The sequence below is a fragment of the Taeniopygia guttata genome, chromosome 5 (assembly GCF_048771995.1).
Source record: "Taeniopygia guttata chromosome 5, bTaeGut7.mat, whole genome shotgun sequence".
Classification (NCBI taxonomy): domain Eukaryota; kingdom Metazoa; phylum Chordata; class Aves; order Passeriformes; family Estrildidae; genus Taeniopygia; species Taeniopygia guttata.
Genome location: NC_133030.1, coordinates 54,219,166 through 54,237,247, shown reverse-complemented (window position 1 = coordinate 54,237,247; position 18,082 = coordinate 54,219,166). Strand labels below are relative to the sequence as shown.

General features: G+C 37.7%; 1 protein-coding gene across 6 annotated transcripts in view; it reads right to left on the bottom strand.

Moving 5' to 3' along the window:
- Window positions 1-287: 287 nt before the first annotated feature.
- TECPR2 (tectonin beta-propeller repeat containing 2) overlaps window positions 288-18,082 on the bottom strand; it is a 42,719-nt gene continuing 24,924 nt past the window's right edge. For 4 of the 6 annotated variants that reach the window (XM_072930440.1, XM_072930443.1, XM_072930441.1 and 1 more), the window contains exons 18-20: window positions 15,168-15,316; window positions 3,890-4,031; window positions 2,714-2,919 (exon numbers count right to left, since the gene is read on the bottom strand). In XM_072930440.1, coding sequence (XP_072786541.1) covers window positions 2,729-2,919; window positions 3,890-4,031; window positions 15,168-15,316 — 482 coding nt within the window. In that variant the 3' untranslated portion in view covers window positions 2,714-2,728. Of the gene's footprint in view, window positions 2,520-2,713; window positions 2,920-3,889; window positions 4,032-15,167; window positions 15,317-18,082 lie in introns of those variants that run through there. The other 2 variants (XM_030275014.4, XM_041716312.2) reach the window with 2 other exon arrangements.

The following is an 18,082-nucleotide window of genomic DNA, read 5'->3' as shown; positions in this document are numbered from 1 at the left end:
TTAACTTCTATGACAGCAAGACTATCCTAATATGAATGCAACAAGCATAATATTCAAAAGAGAGATGTTTAATTGTCTTTGCTTGAATGATGAACATTTTGCTGGCTTGACACCCCTGTCACAATTTAAAAAATAGATAAAATAAACTTCACAGTATTCAGGTTCTTACATTATCATTACCATGTTTTCTGGGGCAACATTAGGGCACAGTCTTTCACCACAAGACAACTGTCAGACATAGAGAATTCTCTTGTAAATCACACAAAAGATGAGTCTTACCACGGTAATTTATTTCTTAAAAATCTAATTTATTGCACTTTGTCTTAAAGCACAAACAAAACCAAAAACCTAAATACAGAAGTAAAAGTAAAAAAAAAACCATTCTAATTTTGTTGAAACTACCCTAAAAAGTAGTATGTAAGAGCTCTTGACACCAACTGAATATTAATGACCATAGCAAGGAACAGTATTATACAGTAAATAAACAACTAGCAAGCTCAAACCATTACTAAGATGATTCTGAAAAATGTAATACAAAAGTGTCACTATTAAATAATGCCATTGTACTTGAGCATCTGGTGCTTGGAGGGCACAGAAAAGTTGCTCTTTCTCATGTCCTTTCTCCAAAGTGATTGACTCGGGAGTTGCCATAAGATACTTTTAAGCTGAATTTCAGCTTCTTTGGGGTCCTCAAGACACCAAGCTATGCTTGTAAAAAACAGACTGGGTTACTTCACAAGCTGATTCCATTACCATCCACTTCCAGACAGGCTAAAAGAATCCCTCTGGGGTAATCTCTGTATAGAGATGAGATTAGCAAAGAAGAAAACAATCTGTAAAAGGGAAATAAATCTGTCCTTCCTGTAGGACTGAGATTCAACTGAGAACTGACAGGCAATGCTGTAAGTGCTACTAAAAAAAAGACATAATTTCTCTCTCCACCAATTCACATTCTCACCTTGCACCATGCTTGTTCCAAGTTTAGTGCAGTACATGCATGAACTATTCTGAAAGAACAGAGGTTAAAAAGAAAACACATCCTTTTCCATTTGTATTAAATTCTGAAAACAGAAACATCCCCACTTTTCAACTCTTGGCCCTTCCTGAAGCTGGCTCTTTTACAGTATTGGTTAGCAGCTGCTCAAAACATTCTGATGATTTATAAGCTTAGAACAAACACAAAGTAACTCCTCCGCCTACATACTGAACTCAGGTTCTCTCATCTATAATTCTATTGCTTAAAAAAGATGAGGTATCTTTCAAACAAGATTTAGTATAAAGAAAAATAAACTGCAATGATTAACTTAGGTTACTTCCCAGTTCATCACATACTTCTGTTGCAACATCTGTTAAGACACTTCAAAATTTAGCTAACATAGCTAAAAATCAGAATATTGTTAAGTATTTTCTCACAATATCACAATTTTTAATGGGATATATAGGTAATTCTGTCAATTACCATTTTATTCTTAATAGATCTAAGTTTGGTACTCAAAACAATATGAGTCCAAATGTTAAAGCACTGGCTGGAGGCACAAATACAGCAAAACAGGAATTATGAAAGCTGCCTTGTACATTCCTGCTTTGTACTACAAACTTAACAAGCGACCTCTTCTTATTCCAAGCTGGGACTCACCCCCAAAACTCTGTCAGCTTCCTGACGGCTACAGAAATGGGCAAAAGCCCCCCTGATATTAGCTGTAATCCAAACCTCTACCTTGTGAATGAAGCCAAATTATTAACAAAATTTCTGGAAATGGAAGGTTAGTATAGCCTTGCAATTATTCATATGGAAATGGATCAAACTAAGTTCATTCTAACAATACTGTGGAATCATGATGTTCTCAGATCTTACTAAGAAATACTTCACCATATTTTCTTCCATGCTGCAAGGAAAAAGAATTCTAAATATTATGTACAAAAGTCAGGGAGTGATCCCATCAGTATGGTATGGAGTTCCAAATACAAGAAGAAATTGAGAAATGCTTAGTGTTTCCACTGTAGAGAAATATTTAATGCATCAGAATTCCTTCTCAAAATCAGTACATTAGTAGCATGCTGTTGTGAAGTACTCACTTTCATCGCTAGTAAGGTTAAGTTAAAAGTTATATTTCCAAAGGAACTTTTACAGTAGTACAGTATAACAATTGCAGTATGCCACACCTAAAGAGTCTCCCAAAAGATTATGCAACAAATATTAGAACTCACAGCTCTGGGGCTATTTAACAGGTCAGTTTTCCAATAGAAAAGTGCTAATATCACAGGTCCAATATGAGCGGCTTTTAGGTCCAATATTCTGTACATACATTACAGAAATTCTGTCCTTCTGGTTTTTTCACTGCTTCACAAGCTTGACAGACTTCATATCACTTCCCATTCATCTTCCAAATCATCAGGGTGAAGCAGAACAGAGGTGTCATTATTTTTCTGCAAACTATGGGCATGGCTAAAGGTCTTGGTGAGGCGCTGGAGCAGAGATCCTGAAGTACTGATCGCCCACAGTTCATCTAGTGGGGTCACTGCAAAGCATAAATTATCCATCTTTTAATTACAGTAGCAGGTTCCAATTCTAAACACTGAATAAACAATATTTGGACCTGTTTTCCCAATTATACCCAGAGAAGGTTTTCACCAATGTGATAAAAACACCCTTGGTGAAACACAGTGTGTGTGGCTCCCCCTGCATATGGTCATCTTGAGCACCATCAGGTAGAGCTCAAAGCAGACATCACAATGTTTTGGACAGACTGTGACGCAGAACCAACTTGCCTGTTAAACGTGAGACATTCCCAGGAATCTTCTTCCAGTAGTCTCCTGCAGGGTTCTTGTCAGTGATGCCGTATCGGCGAGCGACGTCTCCGTTGGGGCAGCGTGCCCACACAGTCCTGGCACTCAGAGCCAGCTGGCAGGCCTGCAAACCTGCAGGGAGTTGGACATGAGCAGGGAATAATCAGGCTGTCCTGGACACTAAATACACCTGCAGAAAGTACTGCAGAGAGCAGACATCATGACTATAATAGTTTTTATATATTCTTACATGAAGCACTGGTGAACAAAAAAAGGTTTTTAACTGCAGGCTTGGTACTCCCTGCATCTATTGACCATAAGGGTTATCCCAACATGGATATAATTCGTTATGTGGCCACAGCCACAAGCAACATCCAATTAGAGGACCTTCATAACATGCTTTTGGAGCCCCCACTGTGTGTGACTACCACATGGGGAATAAGCCAACAATTACAATCTCAATTTGTGTAAAAATGGTTAATAGTACAGACATTGTGGGCTCCTGCTCCCTCTTCACAAGAGTACTTTGCAACTAAGTGCCATGAGTTAATGCAGTGGCAAGTCTTTAAAAAGCAGACAGCATCAATGCACAGTTACTTAGAAGGAAACAAAATTTAGTTTTATTAAAAGGCCATGGCAAAAGTGTAATTACCTAATCCACAACATATCCAGCACACAGAATTAGTAGAAAGATGGGAGAAATAGTGTAAGTTTTTGTTACGCACATCTAGGTAGAAACCTCATGTGATATCACAATTAAATACAAAACCCCCCAGTACAACAGTCTCCCTACTGCTTAGGAATTCTGCTTTAGTTTTAATTGAAAGGGAACTGTACCACTTACTAATTGAGTGGCAGCACCTTGAAATAACACATCAGAAATTCATTTAAAAAATTGTACTTCTCCCAGTTAACTACTCAGTGTTATTAAGTAAAACGAAGGTACCTTTTAAAAAATAACCCTTATCAAACACTTGATTAAAAAAACCCAATAATTTAAGTGTCACTATCCAATTTAAAACGCAACAAGAAAAAAACTAAACAAAATAAAACCACTGAGAAAATGGCATGAACAAGAAGGAACTGATGCATTAATTTTTACCTGGTACATGTTCCCAGTCAGTGCCTACAGGCATTTCATCTGTAATTCCAACTCGTACATGGACATTCCATTTGCTATCAATTGCCCACAACATCTGATCATTTGGACTTGAATGAATGCTGACCAAGTTGATTCCTACTGGCTATAAAAATTAAACATAGTATTTAAACTTTGTACTACTGTATCTTTGTACTACGGTAGCATTTGTTTCTCATAGAAGTACACAAGAGCAGTAAAATATTTACCAGATACTAAAGACAGGGAGAAATGTATCTGATATTTTATGTGCTATTGTACACAATTATCCATTTTCAAAGAACTTTAGCTCTTTGTATGTGCAAAAGGAACATGAATTAACGTATCATTACTGATAGTGATATTCATATTTAATGTTCAGTACTCAAGTCTAATAACGTTAGTATTTGCTTAACCACTGCTATTCCAATCAGATACAGTTTGAACTGCAAGTTGGAAGAGGGAGCACAGTATTTTCCTCTTGCCTGGCAGAAAGTTTTCCTAACATTACTAAACCTGCGCTTTATTTCTAAGCATATTCTAAAGCAGTACATTTCTACAGTCTGAATGTCTCCTCTTTGCAATGAAATTATGATCTTCTTGCCTGTACTCCACTCTACAGGAAAACATCCATGGAACTCGCTGCAGAGCACTGCAGTACTGGAGCAGCCACACTTGCAGGACAGGATCCACAACACTGGCAAACACAAGCGAAACTCACTTCCCATTCTGCTCCCAGGTATGTCCTTACTCCACCTGCTTCTACAGAGATTTTACTTAACTACTGTTCAAAATCAGTAGCACTGATATAACATCATGACTTTGCAGCAAGACCTATCATCTAATCAGGTTGGATGATTGCAAATATCCTGCAAAACATGGACTTTGAACAAAACACGGAATTTAAATAAAAAAGCTTTTCTCCACAGCAGCCCAGTAAAGGCACTGCCGAAGACAGTATGATGTCTGAAATACATAATCTCCTCACAAAGCAGCACTGCACTCCCTGCTTTAGCCTCATGGGCATAAGCTGAAATTCCACAGTACTAAATAGAAGAGCAAGTAGCTGTCTGTATGTATAAACCAAGGGATACAGAAGCATGATTTGCATTTATATATAAGCACACAGCCCAGTCCCAGATGGGCCTTCTGTGTACATAACAGTTACCTGCTTAGGTTTTGCTTTTAAAATTTTGGTGCTGACTTGGGTCTGACCAAGCTACAACCAAGTCTGACTTGCATCACCAAATCAATCCTGTCTACTCAGGTTTCAAGGCCCTTGACAGACTATCTTCTCATGTTTTTCCTCTCATTAGGTATTTGCCCTTCACTGGAAGCTTGAGGGTGGCAGAGGCTTGATCAAGTATTTACCTGTGGTCACAGCAAATTCACAAGTGGCTGCAGTTTGAACACTTAGAAGTGAAGCCACTGTCTTGGAAAGCACTGACTACACAGAATACCACCTGCTTAGCTGCTTTCAGATTGGTATTAAACTACTGTCGTGAACAAAAAACTGAAACAAGCAAACAAAACCCAACCCCAAAACAACAAACCACACCAAAAAAAACTCCAAACATATCCAAAACCAACCGAGCAACCCATCAAATGCCCAAACCACACTAAAAACAGACACCCCAAAACCCCACACGATTTTCTCATTTGGACTTCTGCCCCTTTGCTGGAAGTGATCCCTACTCCTGGCCCAGTTTCCATTTCTCCCCTCCATTTTTTATTTGCTTCTTTCTACAGCCACCTTGGCTCTCACTCCCCCCTGTCCCTGCTCACGTTCCCACAGCGCTGCCATGGGGCAGTGCCTCACTCCAGTGTCCTGCTCACCATATCCCTCACCACCCTCCTGCTCCTGTTTTACAGTCCCATGTTTTACACAAGGAGCTGGGCAGTTATTAGCTTGTGCAGGCTCAAGTACTGCAGGAACAGGACACCTTTGCCTTTCATCTTTTTTTTATATTTCATTTTTTCAAATCCACTTATCTCCTTCTTACCACATTGTTCTAAATAGTCACCTCTTTCCTAGGTTTAGGACTTTCTGTCACCTTTCCCCCATGTCCTTCACACCACAGATTGACAGTGTGTCTGTCTATTCTCTGCAATACTCTTCATGTTCTAACCAGGGTCCATCCCAAACTGTGCCTGACACCTTGGTGGGACTTTTGTTGCTGAACTGTTGAGATTGGTGCACCTTGCTCCCCCACTCTCACATGTCAGGATCCCACACCTCTCTTCTACTCTCATTTGTCTAGAAGAGAATTCTCTGAGGAAGAGCTGGAGGAGTATTTCCATCCAAAAAGACTTACTGAGTGCTTAAACCTGCTACCTAAGCCTCTGCATTATTAAAGATTTACAGGTAGTGGAAGCTAAAAAAAGCAGAAGGAAGAGGAGGAAACACCCAAAAAGAGGAAACACCCAAAAGGAGAGCCACAAAAGGAGTTGTATGTATCTCAGCTAAACTGCTCCTGATACCACTGCAGGCTCAAGTGTAATCAAAGCAATTACTTTACCTTACTCTGCACCATCAACACATCTAAAACAAATTCCAATAATCAAAATCAAAATAATGTGTTTAAAAGCTTGGCCAAATATTCCTCTCATTATTTGCTTTCCTAAGTGAGCTCACTTCATCTTTAAGTTTCCCTGCCTCTCTGGGTATTTCATTGCCAGTTTCTCTTCATTTTTCAGGCTACTCAGCCCTTTCTGATAACCTCACATCAATAAAACAATCCCCTTACTACTACTGCAAAGGATCCAGGCAATTGCTCTACCTTCCAGCTTTCTGCTGTGGAACAGCCAGTAAAGGACACAGCTGACATGACACACAGTGACATCATTATATACAACAGCTTTTGGCACAAACCAGGAAATTTGTTTGGAAACAAATACAGGCAATTCTTAGAGCCTGTTGCAAAGGTTTGACTTCTGGATTATTTTTTACCCAGAAAGCAGCCATCTACAACAAGAAGGTACTCTCATGGCTACCACAGTAAGGTGGATAAAATTAATATTACATTTTCTTGACATAATGAGGTATTTTCCTAGAACAATCATGCTGATATTATCTCAGCTATCTCCCAATTTCACTAAGTTTTAATTACCATAAGCATGCTTTAAGTATTTTATAAGTTATATAACAAGAAAATCTCTACAGCTGCAGTTAAAGGTTAAATAGAGTTCTCTCACAGCACTAAAGAGAGATATCTCCAAATTCATAAATCTGCTGATAACATTTAGAGACTGATAACCATGAAAGTTGATAAATTATTTCAGCGTAGCCTTTACTCAGCTGGTTTAACTTTCAACAGCATTCATGAGATTTATATACCTTGACTGTGAAACATGTCCTATTTGTAATTTCCTGGAGAATCTGGAATTTTAAAGTACCTTGCAGCAGTCTCTCAGCCTTCCTGCTCTGACACACCAAACTCTGTCTATACATTTATCCACGATGTAATCACCACTGTGAGAGATCAACATGTTATGGATCATTCATGGATCCAGATGCTATTTGAAAACAATTGCAGAACATTGTTTATCTGTTACTTGGGGTGCCAAACATTTCTAAACTCTAAAAATCTCACAGGTCTGACTGCTTTAGCCAGTTGCATCTGAATGCAGATTCCCCATCCTCTGGTCTTGTGCCTTGGATACAAACACTCCAGTCACTCCCTGTCTTTTGATATGAAGAATTTCCCACCAGGACCATGGACTGCAACACTATCAACTATGTCCTTTTCAACATTAAAGTAATATAATAAGAGCTGTGGATATATTTGTTGTCTGCTACAAATAAAAACAAAGAAAACCAGCTCACCACATGTCTGTTGTGAAAATAATGTTGATAAAATGAAATAAACTTGAAGGAATCACATAACTGGGGACTTGTTGATATCAGGAAACAATGTCTATGCTAAACATATTTAAGTTACCAAGTTGTCCATTAGCTGTATAATTCTGTGCAAGTTACCACCTCTCTTTCTGCAAACCACAGAGAAGTAAGTTGCAGTGTAAGTATTTAACTGTAACAATAGTATCAAACAAAATCCAAAGTCAAAACGAACACATTTCTCCACCAAGTCTCCCCTACATACTACTCAAAAGTTTTGTCTTATTGGTCACAGCTGAACCCAAATGGTTAAAGTTCCCTGTCAAGGAAGAAAAGACAAACACACGCACACAAAAAAAGGCACACAAAAAAACCAGAACATTTTCCACGTCACTTTTCAGAAGCACAGAGTCCACGTACCAGCAAACCTCCATTATCTCTGTTCTGCTGCAAATATCCAGGATAAGGAAGACTAAACATAACATTATCAGTCTGGCTGAGCCTAATCCTTTTTGTAACAGGTTGATGGCTACATTCAGCACAAATGTTTTCCTTGCCTTCAAAAGACAAAGCAGAAACACCTTCAGCTGGTCCAGGCCAGGATGTAAGAAGGTCACATGAGGGATACTTCTCACACCCCTGAGTATTATGAGTGTATCAGACTAATCTGACTGTTTTCATGACTACCAATATCCAGACCCTCCAAATGAGGATAACAAGAATGCAACTTAAAGAGACTCTCCCCCAGTAAAGGCCTATTTACATATTATTTTCCGAGGTCCATTTAAATGAAGCCTTTTCAGCATTAACTTGCTAAATTAAGTGCTGCTTTTTTCTCTGCAGAGAAGTTCAAGGCATTATACAGGAGCAGTAAAGATCAATCTGTTTGGTCTTCCTTGATGCCACATGTTCTTCAGTAAAGCTGGCACTAAATTGTCAGAAAAACATAACTATTTATTGTCTGTACAACTGGAGCATTATTTTCCTCAGAAGCCTTAGAACAACAACGGGACCCTTTCCCCCACTTTCTCTCTTCAGTGAATAAAAGGGACAAAGGTCTTAGTTGGGTACTTCCAGCCAAGGAGGTATCTACTGTGCTGTCTATGACTAGCACAGTCTGCAAGGCAAAGCAAAGCCAAGGAGGAAATCCCTTGACCTCTCCCTTCTGTCAGCTCTAAATTTTTTATTTCAACTTTTTTTTTCTTGCAGAAACATGGGAAAGACAACAACATATGGTATTGAATCATAGAAAAGATCAAACCAAACCCATGCAACTACTCACCACATTCTCAACAGAACCACAAAATGCTTCAAAAATACTTAGTACAACTTTTCCTTAGAAACAATTTAAAAAATAAATAATTTTAATTACATGTAACCACTTTAGAGACCATACAAACTCCAGGCCTACTCAGGTTTGCCCAACTGTCTTCTCTTTTATAACTAAGACTATAAACTGTAATGGATGAGATAAGCCCTCTGTAATTACCACTACTGATATTTTTAATACCATATTGAAGAACTGAACTGTTAGGAAAATAAGAATTAATTTTTTACAGAAATGTACGTTAAGTAAACACTAAGTGCAAATTCCCAGGAAACAGAACATAATTTAACACTAGGTAATAAAAACCTTGCATAAGCAAACCTGAGTAACCAAGGTTTTTGGTTTTTTTTATAAATACACTTTTAATGAGCATCAGCAAAACACCCTCTGATGCAGCCTATGCCTGTAAAGTGCCCCTCTTTAGTTTTTGAAACTTAAATACCTTACCAGAGAGAGAAAGCATTTTTGGGGGTTATAGGGAAGGGTCTTCAAGCTCCTAATTCAAGGTCAAAAGGTCTGATATGTCCAGCATATATCCCAGGGTGCCTCCTTACTCTGCACTACCACAGCTCATACCTGCTAAATCATGATAATCATGATGATCACCCTCTACCCATGAATTTTTATACCACGGTGCTTTTACTTTTGAATAGAATAACTCTGAAAAACTGTCAAAACTTAATGACAGTTGTGGTTACTTTATTTGCCCAACTGAATGTTAGATATATTTCTTCATCTCTATGAAGAATAATTAAATATCTAATTCTGTGTTAACTAACCAAAATATAGGAATATTGGAAGAGTTGCAGGTATGAGGAAGTTCCAATTAATGACCAAACTGAAGTATGAAAACTGAAGGTTCTCTTTCCCACAACTGCTGTTTTAAATATAAGCCAGCCTTGTCAAAAAGCAAATACATCACCTTGAGCTCACATTTTAGAAGGACACAGAAGGACTGCCTACTGAATTTTCTGGCTGTACTGCTCATTGGGCTCTTTCTGTGACCTGAGGCTTCTGGTGCTGATAACAATTGCTATCTCCCATGACAGGCCACACGCCTGCTTTTCTGAACACGGCAATAGCCGTGCCTTAAAACAACCAGCAGAAGGCTAAAACTCCAAAGCAGCAAACTACAGTGAAATACAGTGACAGCAGTTTTCTTAACTAGCAACAAGGAGGAAGATAATAAGCACTACACTCAGCAATGGAATCAGCATGAGGCAACTTCAGAACAAATGCTGAAATTGCATTTTTTCAGCCTCTAAAAGCAACTTTTATGTAACTTACAATTACTTAAGATAGGCATGCTCGTGAAGAATAGCACAGACTCGAACTTAAACAGTATAGCATTCTAAATCAGCTAAACAAAAGACACAGCTGCAGAAGCTTTGATCTCCTGTTTGCAACCCACCTTGAAACAGCTGTTCTTACTACTGCCAAACAGCTTTTCTCTACATCATGTTGGAAAGTGCAGTCCTCCAGGAAAATCTTCTCCCTATTAATGTCTTCAGAGGCCTCACATGAGTGAAGATATATACAACAGACTAGTTAGTCTACTCTAGAGAGAACCAGGCCTAATGACTGTATTACTTCTCTAACCTAAGCAGACTTTGGTTAATAAAATATATTTTCTCTGAATCTCATCTCAGCACTCCAAAGCAGAACTCATGGTAACTCACAAGATGTCTGTGCAATGGCTGAGTAACGCAAGCTGGTCTGTGTGAGTGAAAACCACTGGACTTGGAAAGAACAGGCATGTGAATAGTGCATTGGAAAGAACAGAGACTTCCATTACAAGGATGTTCAGAAGTAGATGATGATTCTGAAATAAAAGTTATAAAGCATTTTCAACAGAAAAATTTCCTTCTCCTCTAAATATTAAATTCTTGAGGATCATTCAAACAAACCTTTCCTGCATTTTAGTTTAACTTTGATGTTGAGGACTGCTCACCACTTCATCCTCTAAGTACCACTTAATGCAGAACTGGCCTTAATAACAACAGAAATCTAACTGAGAAATGCAAAAGCAAGGCAGATGCAGAAGAAAGTCCCTAAATCCACAATAAGTGTTCTGTAAGGTAAGCAGAATTTTATCTAAATAAAGGAAACAAAACAAAGATGATGATAACCGTTTCTAACAAGTCTAACACTCATCTTTAAGGCACAATCAAGTCCTTACCTTTTCTTGACATATGTTCAATGTGAGGTATTGGAAAGACATTACATCTATCCTGTAGTGATTTTTCAGAATTACAGATAATTTGCCTACATTTTAATTGGCATTATTAGACTACAATTTGCTTCGTAGTTTTAATAATTTTTGAATTACTGTGGAAGCATGAACAGCCTTAATTTAGTTTTTTGGAAGTCTGTGTGCAGGAAAAAAATAGCTCCTCCTACATCAATAAGAATTTCTACTACCTGTAAGAATTTCTCCTACCTATGATACCAAGCTTAAAGTACAGAGACACAATCACCAGGCTGTTTATGAGAAGGGCAGTAAACCAAAAGTTCCTCTAACCTGAAGCACACAAAATTCAGATGACACTTTTATGGCAAACTAAGTCAAGCAGTGCTCGTCTGCTGAGACACTGGCAACTACAAATAAGCAACTAAAGCTTTATGCAGTAGCCAAACGTTTCCCTAAACAAACCCCTTGTACTCTGTAGCTCAGACAAGCTATGTGAATATTTAAACATACCTCTGAATTTAATAGCATCACTTTTTCAATTCTATTCTCTATGAAATTTGGTTACAAATTAACAAAGAGCAGCAATTAAAGAAGTGACAATAAAATGTCTCAATCTATTTTTAGAGTAAGGCTGATTATTTACAATGAGTAGATGATTAGTCACTCATTACAAATATTTGTTCTGTTTCCTTAAATTTTGTCAGATTAAGTTGTTTATTTGATAGATGCATTGATGTAAATCTGAGAAGGTGGCTTTTAAGGCCCGTTTTTAAACTGTGGGAAGAGTTTCTCAAGATCAGATTTTGTCTCAGCATCTTTTTCAGAAGGTACCAGAAATCAAAGCTGAAATGTTCAAAGAATTATTTTCAAACAGTTCAACTTGGGGGGACCTTTGAAAGCAATTTAAAGACTTTTACTTTTTGATCAAGTTCTACCCTTTAATAATCTAAATTAGTCTTACAGTCTATACTAATTTTCTATTTTATTTTTAGTTATTTTTCCTATAGGCCACAAATCAGAAAAGCATTAAATCATAATAAAGATACAAACATATAAAAAGATACTCTATATTATCTACATACATAGTATTTGTATTTAGTGGGGTTTTTTAAATTAAATTTTTTATATATGTAAAAATATGTAAGTATTTTGAGACATGTTACAACAGATGATAGTTTTATCCTGCATGTTAACAACAGAATGGAAAAACATTTTCTATTTCCTGGCCTAAAATAATTTCATCAAAGCATTTTGATTAGTTTTGTCAATGTCCTTGAAGCAGCTTTCAAAAAGCTGCTTAACTACATAATTATTTTACTTCTAAGACTGCAGAACGAAATTGATGAATCACAGAAACCAGCTATATATAAACTACTACTGCTCATAATAATGTTATCAACCACTTCTGAAGTACTGGATAAAATAAAGAAAGAAGGAGGGCAGAGAACAAATAATGTTTTCTTCATCTCAAGAGATGCTTCAGTAAGGAGTTACAGAAAGAAGAGTTACAAATGAGAATGGGTTTAGTCTTAAGAAAAAAATATAGCATCACAAAGTCAAAGACTGAACTTAAATTATATTCACTCATTTTAGCATGAGCAAAATCTCATCAAAACTGCAGTCTCTGAATACTTTTGTGAAGTTATGCAAAGATGATTGCTGTGCAACTGCAGCACTCCTTTAAGGAGAAGTGACACCATAAAAGCAGAGTCTGCAGCTGCTCACAAGCAGCTGAGTCATGAGATCTGGGACAGGCAAGTCATATTGGCTCTGACATTTACGAGGGAATGAAATATCCATAGCTGGCTTTAAATTACATTATTTGAGAGTGCTCCTGTACTTGAAGCAAGTGAAAAACAATTTTCATTTCCTTCTTCAAACAGAAAATGGCTGAATCACTCACAAATACTTCTTACAGTATTTCTGTTGTTCTGAACATAAGAGCAAAGCAGCATGAACTGTGCCAAAGTCAATTAAGGAACAGAACAGTAAGGTGTCCCTAATAAGCAAATATCATTCAATTAACAGTTCACTATTCAGACATTATGTGGTATTTGGAAATACTTTTAAAGTTCACGTATTTTCTTAGTTTGCATTAAGCCTCTGCAAAAGCATGAATGGTTGCTCGTTCAATGACTTGTTTTAACATGCTGGAATTGTCTCAAAACAAACATGTAACCCATGAGTTTTCATCTTCTCTGCATGCAATGTTTGAATTCTTGCCCCTTCATATTGATCCATTAAATTTGCCATGTCGGGAGTTGGCAAGATGACAGGAAAGGGAATGACACTGCTCTGGGTATCAGAAGGTTATAATTTTTGGAAGGCAATATCATCCAGCTTTGCTGATAAGATTATAGGAAATAATTTGATTTTCAACCTTGTCCACTTTCTACTTAAGGAACTCACTGCCAAATCATGAGCCACAGCAAATCCTTGTAAAAATTCTTGTAAACATCTTTGTATTGAGTAGTTTAATCTACTTCAGTGGAGGCATAGAGAACCACTTAGTACAGAGAAAATAGTATTAGCATAGAGAAACAGCTTTTTGGGCTATTCCCCTGAATAGACCTTTGGTAACAAGATAGTAAGTAAGTTTAATTCTGTGTCTCTTGGCAAACTCAGTTTAAATTGAATACTTCTTCCTCTTTTCAGAATACTGCCTTTATGGGAGAGATCATCACTGATACCTTCAGTCTTGTCTTGCTGCTGTCCTTGCTAGAGGAGACAAGGTGTTACATCACAAAGATCCACTTGCAGCACACCAAGCACAAGCACTGTAACCAAGTCCTTTTTGCAACTGATACTGGCACCTATTTATCAGTCTGCCCTGTTATCCTGCAAAACAAGGTACCATTTCTCCAGAACCACATTACAAAATGTACAGAATTAGTCACCTAACCAGTGCTGTGCTAATTGATGGCATGCATATCTGCAATTTTCATTTTCCTGTTCCCCTGCGCTTCTTTGCTGTTACACCCCGAGATACACAAGAGCCAAAAACTTGCTGATGAGAGAGAAGCAGAACTAAAAGCAAATTATGTAAAAACCAAATAAATTATTGCAACTCCGCTGCCCCAGATTTACTTCTATTTCTTAATGTGTACTTTTGAAAGTACCACACATTTCAAAATCTTTAAGAGAAATGCTGCAACATCATAGAATGTCAGTCAAGTATGCAAACACATCCAGTGCTACTGTGCTAGACCAGCAGACAGTTCAGGTGATTTCGTGCCAAGGAGTAAAGAATGAAGTCAGTAGTCAGAGGTCAGCTCCATTACAGCAACCCACAACAGAAATTACTTCCATTTCATAGATTAACTTGCAAAGTATTAGAGCAGCAATGAAAGCAAGCACTGTGGTTAAAGGAGACATTTAAAAAGAAAACAACCAAAAACTAAACAACAAACAGACACTAGAGAAACAGATCTTGTCCATTTTCTGTATTTTTCAAATATGCTTCCAGGTTGCTTTAGGAGGCTTCTTTCAGCTCTGACCCTCCCAGCTGGGAGGTAGAAAGGATATAATGTTTGCTCATTCTGGTAATGAGGGAAAAGAGCTGTAGTTGTACTGCATGCTTACGAAGAACTGCATGACAAGGAAAGTCCCTGAATTTAGGCACAGCACCCTAGCAAGTGTCCCAGACTCAAAAGGGTGAGGATAAAGGAAGAGGGAGGCAGGCACTTCAGCACCATGCCTCGTGAGCAGAGCCTTCCTACACACTGCTCTGCACTGTTTGCCCATCCAGCCTCTTGCTTAGCACACACAGGGTACTCAGCATAGCTCAGTGCTACACTCTACTATAAAACCTGGCTCTACTGTTTTCCATGAATTCTAAAATTACTGTTTTATTGTTTAGCATAGAGCTAAACCACTGGGTTACAAAGAATTGCAATCAACATTTTACCTGTATAGGTGGCTCGATCATTATCCACGCGGGAAGCATCAAACTTGGGTTAAGAGGTTGAGTTCCTACGCGGAAATAAACGCCACCATTGGTGTCACAGGCCCAAACATGCTGATTTCCACAGGTCAAGCTGATCAGCTTTACACCACCTAATAACAAAGAGATTATTAGCAACCTGGCATTTTCCTTTCAACTTCAGCTAAAAAGCATAACTTGTATTTAGACTTCATTGTATTAAACAAGCTTTAGTCACAGAAAAATGATTAGAAGTTAATACAACTTGTGGGAGAATAAAAAAAATTGCTGGATACAATGAACAAAATCAACAGGTAGTACATATATGAGAAAATTCTCTTCTAAACCTAAAAATAAATGTTTTAGTCATAGGAGAGTGCAATTTCTAAAGCACATTATAAATACTCTATTACAATAACCAAATTCAAGCAGGGAACCATTCCATGACAAATGTTATCAGTGCCTAGACAAACTTTCACATGACCTAATGTGAACTCTTCTCTGTAACTGGCCATGCTTGGCGACTTTTAAAGGTGTCAATCTGATAGCACAGTCAGCAAAGAACATTCCTAATGCCACCAGCATTTCAAAAATATGAGAGCATATGGGTTATGCATTTTAGTGTTAACATACCAGTGTCACATCTGTAAATAAAGGAACTGATCATAAAATGGATTAATATTCACCACTGTACATATTTATTACACCAATCTCAAATGTGCAGCAGTATTTTAACCCTGTCAGCACCATCAAAACAAAGCTGCCAAATAAGTGTGTGTTGGAATTTTGATGTGGTTTGTGTTTGGATTTAGTCTAGATTCCTGCAAAGATAGTAGAGGTGCAAACCTGGTATTTTAAACTAAAAAGGACTGCTAGTTAACTGTACTGAAACTCTTACTCTTTCAAATTAATTTTAAAATAGCCATGTGACATAATGTATCTAACATTTGATTTCCTTTTTTCACCCCATGTTGGACAAAACAAAGCTAAGTAATGGAAAACAAGTTCCAAAGAAAGTGGGACCCAAGCAGTACAGATCCACTACAGAAGGAATGCTCTGGTCAGACTCCAAACTAAAGATTCTAAAAATAGGCCTTGCTGGTTAACTGAACATGCCAGTGCTGCCTGGGATATCCCATTCTTGGTAACAGTTCTGTTTTCAGGGATGTGAAATTTGGCAACAAATCCTTGTAAAGTGCATCAGACACAGCATTCCTTAAAGAGGGGCTTGGAATTTTATCCCTCAGAGTGCAAGTTCAAAGTATTTCTGCAGAATGCAATATTCCCAATTGTTAGGGCTTGCTGGGGAAAAGAACAGGAAACAACAGGACAACACAGCTTTATCTTTTAATTATGCGTAGTAAACAGATCTCATTAAGCAAAATTATTTAATCTTCTGAATCACAGGAATAGAAATCAACCTCTCACATCCCAAAATTTCCTTTACCCAGACAGCTTCATATAAAAACCAAATGACAAAAACTTCTACTGCTTGGGATGAGAACATCTATAGCAACTTTCTTTTGTAGACTTGAGACTTGACTTTGAGCTGCAAAGCCAAAATCTTTCTTAAAACCTCGTTATTCCTTTTAATAAAGTATCTCTCGAAGCAATGGCTTTGTCACACGATACCTCAGCTGTCCGAGTGTTCTGATCCAGACAAGCATCAGGCACTCAAACATGGACTCACATATCACCTACTTGGCATAGCTGGTATCATTTACGTCTACAGTACAATTTGATATTCAAAAACACAGCCCCATGTAAATGTTTTGGGGTTTCTCCCTGCTCCCACTCACCATTGGTATCTTAGGGCAAGGTCACGTTAACCACATTCACCAACTGTTTTAGAGCAAGTAGCATGAACCAGCAGCATTGTTTATTGTTAAAGCCTAAAGGTCATTCTACTGTGTTTAGAAACCTTGATAGCGATAGTGGAATGCTAATCAAAATAATCTACCGGGTGCGACTCCCAGTACATAATGTAAAAGGCAAGATACTAACAACATAATAAGAATATTTCAACCTTAATGCTGGTAAACCCCATCACTTCCATATGGAATTCTGAACTGCACTTTACAGAAAGTTGTTCCCACTCTGCCTGCCCTCACAGTCACAATCCTAATGTTTCTGGAGTAAACTTAAACATACACTTGACACAATAATAATAACTCTCCAATTTTTTCAGCCCCATTAGAACAAATAAAGACTTTTCTATTTTAGCCATGGATATGCACTTGTTAAGCAGTGATGTACCACACACAATTAAATGGAGGAAAAACGCTTAAACCATTTTCACATTTCAGTGCTAACCCACAGTGACAGCTACAGTGGAGTGTTTGAGTATTTGCTGCCCCAAATCTCTTCTCTGTCACCACCATGTGCCAGAGCTGACAGAACAGCTGAATGTAATGGTTGAATTTCTGAACTGCTGAAGTTCACAAGCCAGGTATTACAGTCAGCTATCACCAATTGCACTGATTTCCTGTATGAATTCTTTTGAGATTTTCAGACAGTGTCCAGAAGTTACTTATTTTTTCAGTTAAACAGTTACTGTCTAAACTGCTAGAAAGCAGTGGTTTATAAGAAGAGTTTCAAACCACACAGAAGAACAAAGTGGAAAAATATATCCTGTAGGTCAGTAAAGGGCATTAGTGTTTAAACTATGGTATGATGAGTGATTCGGAACCAATTCATCAGATCTGAAAAATACCTGGTGTACAACTGAAAAACAAGTTAATTTTAAAAGACATGTTTTAGAATTTTTATATGAAATATTATAAACTATACACTAAAGTTGTACATGTGGCTTAAACTCTACCAGCTGTGTCTGCCTTTCCTTAAACCTTAAGTTAAAATTGCTTGTCTCTTATCAGACCAGTCAAGAACAGAACACTGCC